Raw genomic sequence first — 7,394 nt, 5'->3', positions numbered from 1 at the left:
TGTGAACAGACGGGTTTAATCTCAGACTGTTACCGGGGAGAGGAATGGAGTCAGGAGTTAGAGAACAGAGTTTGGAGTGGGGACTGAAAACAATGGCTTCAGCCTTCCCAATATTTAATTGGAGGAATTCGTGTTCACTCAGTACAGGATGTGGGATAAGCAGTCTGATAATTTAGCAACAGTGGAGGAGTTGAGAGAGGTGGTGGTGAGGTAGAGCTGGGGGTCTTCAGCGTACATGTGAAAACTAATGCAATGCTTTCAGATGATGTGTCTGAGGGGCAGCATGTAGATGAGAAATAGGAGGGGCCAAGGATCGATCCTTGGGGGACACCAGAGGTAACGGTGCAGGGACAGTTTTAGCAGATGGGAGGAGGAGCCGGGAGTGTTTGGAGCGTCCAGCCAGATCTGGCGGTGATGGATAAACCGGTTTCAAGTCTGCCTCCCTTGGATTGAGTGAGTGGAGATGAGGGTGGTAGCAGGGGGAAGGGCCAGGGTGAGGGAGAGGAATGGTTTTATTGGGGACTAGGATATGAGGTGAGGGTGAGGTTGTGTAAATCAGTAGCTGCAGAAATGTTGTGGTGACCGGAGGGCCAGAGACGAGATCGTTGGGATTTTGAAAGTGCAGTTGTAAGTGAATTGGGGAATAGGTTTTTCCAGGGATGGATACAGAAGGGGGTAGGGTTGGGCTGTGAAAGGGGGATGTGGGTGGGGAATGATACAAGGAAGTGATCAGAGACGGTCTTATCTGTGATTGAAACTATGGGAGTAGCGAGACCACGTGAGATGGGAAGGTCACGGGGAGGTCGTGAATATGGTTTGGGGAATTGTGGTTATGATGATTTAATCCCAGCAATTACCAGTTTCTTTTCTGTTTTTAATCTTGTAAATTCAAGAGATTCGGGATAAAACTGATTATTTTAAAATGATTGATAATTGGCTTTGAAACAAATCTGCTGCATGTGTAATTGATTGACAGGCCAACCAGCCAATCAGGACAATCACTTGCTGAAATGTAGCCAATCAGCTGATGGGGAGGTGGGACATTTCCAAAGCACTCACCAGACAGAGACTGAATATTCTTAATGTTTATTACCTTTTACACATTGACATTTACAGAAAAAAGACTTGAATAAACAGCCCAGCCAGAGGAAGATGGAGAAATTCATAGGGAGAATGGAGGTTTATTAAAACGCTTGTGGAGATTTTCTCCAGAACATGAGAATCCTGTCCCTTCAAACAGTGACTAAACCTTAAATTGTAACTGCAGGGTGAGCAGGAAGGGTCTGGTTTACTGAAGCAGACACTGCGGAGGGTCACATTATTTTTGTACAGCTGACAGTCTTCAGCATTTAGAGAGGTTTTACTTAGCATCACGAGATTAAACTGTCCCAACAAACACTCCCAGGGCAGGTACAGCACGGGGTTAGATACAGAGTAAAGCTCCCTCTACACTGTCCCCATCAAACACTCCCAGGACAGGTACAGCACGGGGTTAGATACAGAGTAAAGCTCCCTCTACACTGTCCCCATCAAACACTCCCAGGGCAGGTACGACACGGGGTTAGATACAGAGTAAAGCTCCCTCTACAATGTCACAATAACGTGCCTTAACCCCTGACCCTCAGAAGTGTCTCAGAGCCTGTCCTGAGAAGGAAGAGACTTGTAATTTGGTGCTGACAACGACCTTTGTCCTCCCAGCTCACCCCTGTTCTATTTAAAGTTGTATCTCCTCTCTGGACTGTCTCTAACACTCTATGCACATTCTGATCTCCTGATACTCTTTCTGAGGGGAGAGGAAAGACTCTCGTGGGTGACGACACAGGAGAAGCTGGCGTTGGACTCCCAGCCGGAGCCAGAGAGGGTCAGTAGGCTGCTGACGCTGTAGGTGCTGTCCGAAGCTCGCAGGTAGTTGCTGGTCTGAACCCCGTCCGAAATGGCTGCACCGTCCTTCTTCCACTCCACCTTCACCTCATCGGGATAGAAGTGATTGGCAAGGCACACCAGGGTGGCAGTGCCCTTGGTCTTGACCTCCTCTGGGGAGGGGGGCAGCAGGGTCACTGTGGGTGGTGACTTCTCTCTGCCTGAAAGGGAAGAGAAGGAAGTTTAATCACTGTCATTATAATGAATTTCAACTTCCCGAATATTAACTGGGACCAAATCTGTGTAAATGTGTAGATGATGCAAAATTCTTATAATCCATCCAGGTGAACTTTTTTAGCCAGAAGTTAACAAACCCAACAAGGGGCAGTTTTTTTTACAGTTTTAGGGAATAAATCTGTGCAGGTAGAAGGTGTATCAGTGGGAGAGTATTTGGGTAATAGTGATCATAATTCAGTTAGATTTAGAGCAGTTATGGAAAAGGGTAAAGATAGACCAAAAGTAAATGTTTCAAATTCAGGAAATGTTACTGAGCTTGGATTTGTCAAAATGGACAGGAAACAGCAACTTGATGGTAAATCAGTGTTAGAGCAATGCGAGGTATTCAAAGAGGAGGTAGAGTTCAGAACAAATATGTTCACACAAAGAAATAACATGAGAAATTGCAAGAGGATAACTAAGCAATGAGTAGGTTCGATTAGAGACCAAAAAGTTAAATCTTTCTCCCTCACTCTCTGCCACTCTATCGCCCTTTCTCTGTCTCTCCCCCCACCCTTCTCTCTCTCTCTCCCCTTCTCTCTCTCTCCCCCTATCTCTGCCTCTCTACCTCACCCTTCCCTTTCTCCCTCTTTCTCTCACTCTCACTCTCACTCTCTCTTTCCCTCTCTCTCTCTCACTCTCCCTCTCTCTCTCCCTCTCTGTCTCTCTCTTCCCCACTCATCTCTCTCTCTCCCTCTCACTCTCTCTTCCTCTCTCTGACTCTCTCTTTCTCTCTCACTCTCTGTCTTTCCCTCTCTCTCTCTCACTCGCTCTCTGTATGGGGGGCGGTGGAAGCACATAGATGGTTCCAAATGAATAATTTACATCTGTTTTCACAAAAGAGAGGGACAAAGCAGATATTCTAGTTGAGGAGGAGCAGAATTGTGAAATATAATAAACATAGTGAGAGAGGAGATATTAATATGTTTAGCATCTTTGAGAGTGGATTAAACCTCAGGCCCGAATGAATTATATCCCAGGCAAGAAGGGAAACAAGGGAAGAAATAGCAGAGGCTCTGACCATTGTTTCCCAATCCTCTCTGGATAGGGGTGTGGTGTCAGAGGGCTGGAGGACTGATAATGTTGTTTAAAAAGGGAGGAAGGGATAGACTGAGAAATTATAGACCAGTCACTCTAACCTCGGTGATGGGCAAATTGTAAAAATTTCTGAGAGGAATTCCAATCATCATTGAGAAAGTCACAGTTCAATCAAGGGCAGTCAACATGGATTTCTGAAGGGAAGGTCGTGCCTTTAACTGGATTGAAATTTTTGAAGAGGTAACAAGGAGGGCTGATGAGGGTAATGAATTTGATGACGTCCATGCAGATTTTAGCAAGACTTCTGACAAGGTTCCACATGACAGACTGGTCAGAAAATTACAAACTCATGGGATCCCAGGGAAAGGGGCAAGTTGTGTTTCAAATTGGTTGAGTGACAGGAGGTAAAGGTTTGATGTTAAGCTGGTTAAATCATACTGGTCTGTTACTTAGACATTTGTAAAGAGGGTTACCATAAATTCAGCACTGAAATGGTTAATAGTAAAAGTGTTTAAAGACTCAGTGTCCCTCTAAGACACTGTTAAGCTGTCAGGAAGCTCTGACTATTGATCAGCCTGTCCGGGGGAAACAGGTTCAGCATTAACAATCCTCAGATCACACACACATCGAGAGAACTTTATCCCAGAATGTTGGAGCACACTTGGATCAACCCACTTCAGAAAGGATTCAGATTGGGTCTCAGCATAGAAGGTTCTAGATTTCATTTCAAACCTTGACTCCCAGCACTGGAGAGAGGTCAAGGGTGAGGCTACAATAAGTCTCAGAGTCTGGGGGTCAGACAGGATCACTGCTCCTAATGACCCCATGACCCTTGGAAGGTGAGAGTGTGAGGGTCAGGATCAGGAGCGCCAAACCTGAAGGAAGACTTGCATTTCTATAGCACCGATCATCACCTCAGGATGCTTACAGAGAATTGTGCACAGCAAGATCCAAGGTTTCCCTCAAACAGTGCCATGGGGTCTTTGACATCCTCCTTAGAGGGCAGACCTCAGTTTGTCTCATCAGAAAGATGGTTCCTCTGACAGTTCTGTCCTCCCTCAATACCGCACTGGAGTCTCAGCCTGGATTATGTGCTCAAGTCTCTGGAGTGGGATTTGAACCCACAACATTGTGACTCTGAGGGGAGGGTGCTACCCATTGAGGCACGGCCGACACCTCACAGTCCAATAGCCTGTCATGTTCACCCTCCCGCCTCACACTTGGAGGAATGAGCCCACTTGGGGAGGGTGGAGCTGTTCCCCAGTCAGAGACAGTGTCTTCAGGAGAGAGATGGAGAGCAGATTCCGGGAGGTCTGGAGTCTAGAGGGTGACATTTAAACATTCGGGGGAAACGGAGAGTTTCCCCGAAACCCTGGAACACTGAAGCCACTGGATTGTGGGCCCTGTTCTACCTGTTTGTCATCAGAAATTTGCCAAGAGATAACCAGGGAGTGGAGAGAGCAGAGTTCAAGCTGGGGGAGGTGGGACCTCAGTGTCTCACTGTGCTGGTGCTGTGATCAGTTATATCAGAGACTGTGAGAGGGAGCCGGAGCTCATATCAAACTCTGCCCGTGTCTGTCACACTGAGACTGACAGGAGTCTAGTGAATGATTTCACTCCATGGTGCAGCAATGTCAGCACAGTCTGCAAACGTCCAGATCTCCTCTAGACGGTGGGTAAAAGTTGGTTATTTCTATCTTGCTGCTTAAAGGGGGGAATGTAATGAAAGAAATACAGCTGGGCACCCTGTTATACACAGTGTTGTTCACTGAACCTTTTCATTCACTGTAGCTCCTCACTAACACCTTCAACTATTCAGCATTAGTGTTTGAGAAAGTTTCAGTATTGAAAGGGTTAATAAGGGAGGATTGGGGTTTACTTACTCAGTCTGAGCTTGGTTCCTTTACCGAACGTAACCCACACTGAGAGCTTCCAGTGCAGGGGCTGTACAAAAACCTCTGCTCTCTGCTTCACTCAGTCACTCTCACCCTCTCTCTGTCTCTCACTCACACTCACCTTTAACTCACTCTCACCCTCTCTCTGTTTCTCACTCACACTCACCTTTAACTCACTCACTCTCTCTCTGTCTCTCACTCAAACTCACCTTTAACTCTCACTCTTTCACTCAATCTTTCTTTCAGTCATTGCCTCTCTCTCTCTGGTTTTCTCTCTCCCTCTCTTTCTGAGTTTTGTGCAGTAGTGCTTGAGAAAATTGAGCAGTTAAACATTTTAAGATAAATCTTCCAGCAGGACTTTAATGGTGGGCATGGAGAAAAGGTAAACTTGAGGCCTTCAGTGGGTGGTGGACACCACAGAGACTGGAGTGTGCAGTGGATAGTGAAAATAATTTGTTCAGTTTCCTTTCTTGTGTTTCTAATTTCTTCTGTTTAACTGTGTCAGCACAGGAGGTGGTGCTGTGTGTCCATTATTATATATGCTATATAACTGTGGGATGTGTCAGTACAGGAGGTGGGACTGTGTGTCCATTATTATATATTCTATATAACTGTGGGATGTGTCAGTACAGGAGGTGGGACTGTGTGTCCATTATTATATATTCTATATAACTGTGGGATGTGTCAGTACAGGAGGTGGGACTGTGTGTCCATTATTATATATTCTATATAACTGTGGGATGTGTCAGTACAGGAGGTGGGACTGTGTGTCCATTATTATATATTCTATATAACTGTGGGATGTGTCAGTACAGGAGGTGGGACTGCGTGTCCATTATTATATATTCTATATAACTGTGGGATGTGTCAGTACAGGAGGTGGGACTGCGTGTCCATTATTATATATTCTATATAACTGTGGGATGTGTCAGTACAGGAGATGGGACTGTGTGTCCATTATTATATATTCTATATAACTGTGGGATGTGTCAGTACAGGAGGTGGGACTGTGTGTCCATTATTATTTATTCTATATAACTGTGGGATGTGTCAGTACAGGAGGTGGTGCTGTGTGTCCATTATTATATATTCTATATAACTGTGGGATTTGTCAGTACAGGAGGTGGGACTGTGTGTCCATTATTATATATTCTATATAATTGTGGGATGTGTCAGTACAGGAGGTGGGACTGAGTGTCCATTATTATATATTCTATATAACTGTGGGATGTGTCAGTACAGGAGGTGGGACTGTGTGTCCATTATTATTTATTCTATATAATTGTGGGATGTGTCAGTACAGGAGGTGGGACTGTGTGTCCATTATTATATATTCTATATAACTGTGGGATGTGTCAGTACAGGAGGTGGTGCTGTGTGTCCATTATTATATATTCTATATAACTGTGGGATGTGTCAGTACAGGAGGTGGTGCTGTGTTTATTGAGGTTTTTGTCAGGCTCTGTATCACTGTGTAGGGCCAGCTGTTATATTGCTGACAATAATAATCAGCGACATCCTCATTCTGTACATTGCTGATTGTCAGGGTGAATTGAGTGCCAGATCCACTGCCGGTGAATCGCTCGGATGTTCCTGTGAATCGAGTTGTTGCATCATAGATCAGGAGAGTGGGTTTCTGTCCTTCTCGCTGCTGGTACCAAGCAACATAGCTGCTAACAGACTGACTGGCTGTACAGGTGATGGTGGCGGTCTGGCCCAGGCTCACTGACACCAGGGGAGACTGGGTCATGGTGATGTCCCCGCTGATACCTGAGGGGTAATAGAGAAACAGAGTGAAGTAAGAGCTGTCACACAAAAAGCCTGTAAAATGAGATATTGTTAGAGACAGTGACCGTTCCTCTGCTTTGAGCATTTTCCCTTCAATCATAAGTCAGTCGAATTGGATGGAAATGGAGAGCAGGCAAATATTCACAGTGGAAGGAGAGAGATTTGTACCTGCGATGCAGAATGCCAGAGGCCAGATCAGCTGGATGGCTGAAATCATGGTGTCTGCTCCTGTCCCTGTGCCTGGTCACTGATAAACTCTCCCTTCACTGGGCTCAGCTTTATAAAGCAGCAGCCTGTCAGAGTCTCACTGGCTGTTCCTCAGTATGTAAATGGTATCACCCAGAGTAAACCACGTCAGCACCTTTCACTTCCTCTTCAACTCTCTCCCTCACTCTCTCAGTATTTGTCCATCACTCTCTGTCTCTCTCTCCCTCTCTCTGTACGTCACTCTCTGTCTCTCTCTCCCTCTCACAATCTGCTGTCATTCTCTGTCTCTCTCTCCCTCTCTCTGTCCGTCACTCTCTGTCTTTCTCTCCC

The 7,394-nt window shown here is 45.7% G+C and overlaps 1 gene segment (V, D, J or C); it reads right to left on the bottom strand.

Moving 5' to 3' along the window:
* Window positions 1-1,070: 1,070 nt before the first annotated feature.
* On the bottom strand, window positions 1,071-7,149 carry LOC121289074. The segment is given in 4 exon segments: window positions 1,071-2,081; window positions 5,058-5,092; window positions 6,548-6,839; window positions 7,026-7,149. Coding segments are annotated over 4 exon segments (705 nt in total).
* Window positions 7,150-7,394: the final 245 nt, after the last annotated feature.

This window comes from Carcharodon carcharias, chromosome 16, assembly GCF_017639515.1.
Source record: "Carcharodon carcharias isolate sCarCar2 chromosome 16, sCarCar2.pri, whole genome shotgun sequence".
Taxonomy (NCBI): Eukaryota; Metazoa; Chordata; class Chondrichthyes; order Lamniformes; family Lamnidae; genus Carcharodon; species Carcharodon carcharias.
This window is presented reverse-complemented; position numbering and strand designations above follow the sequence as displayed.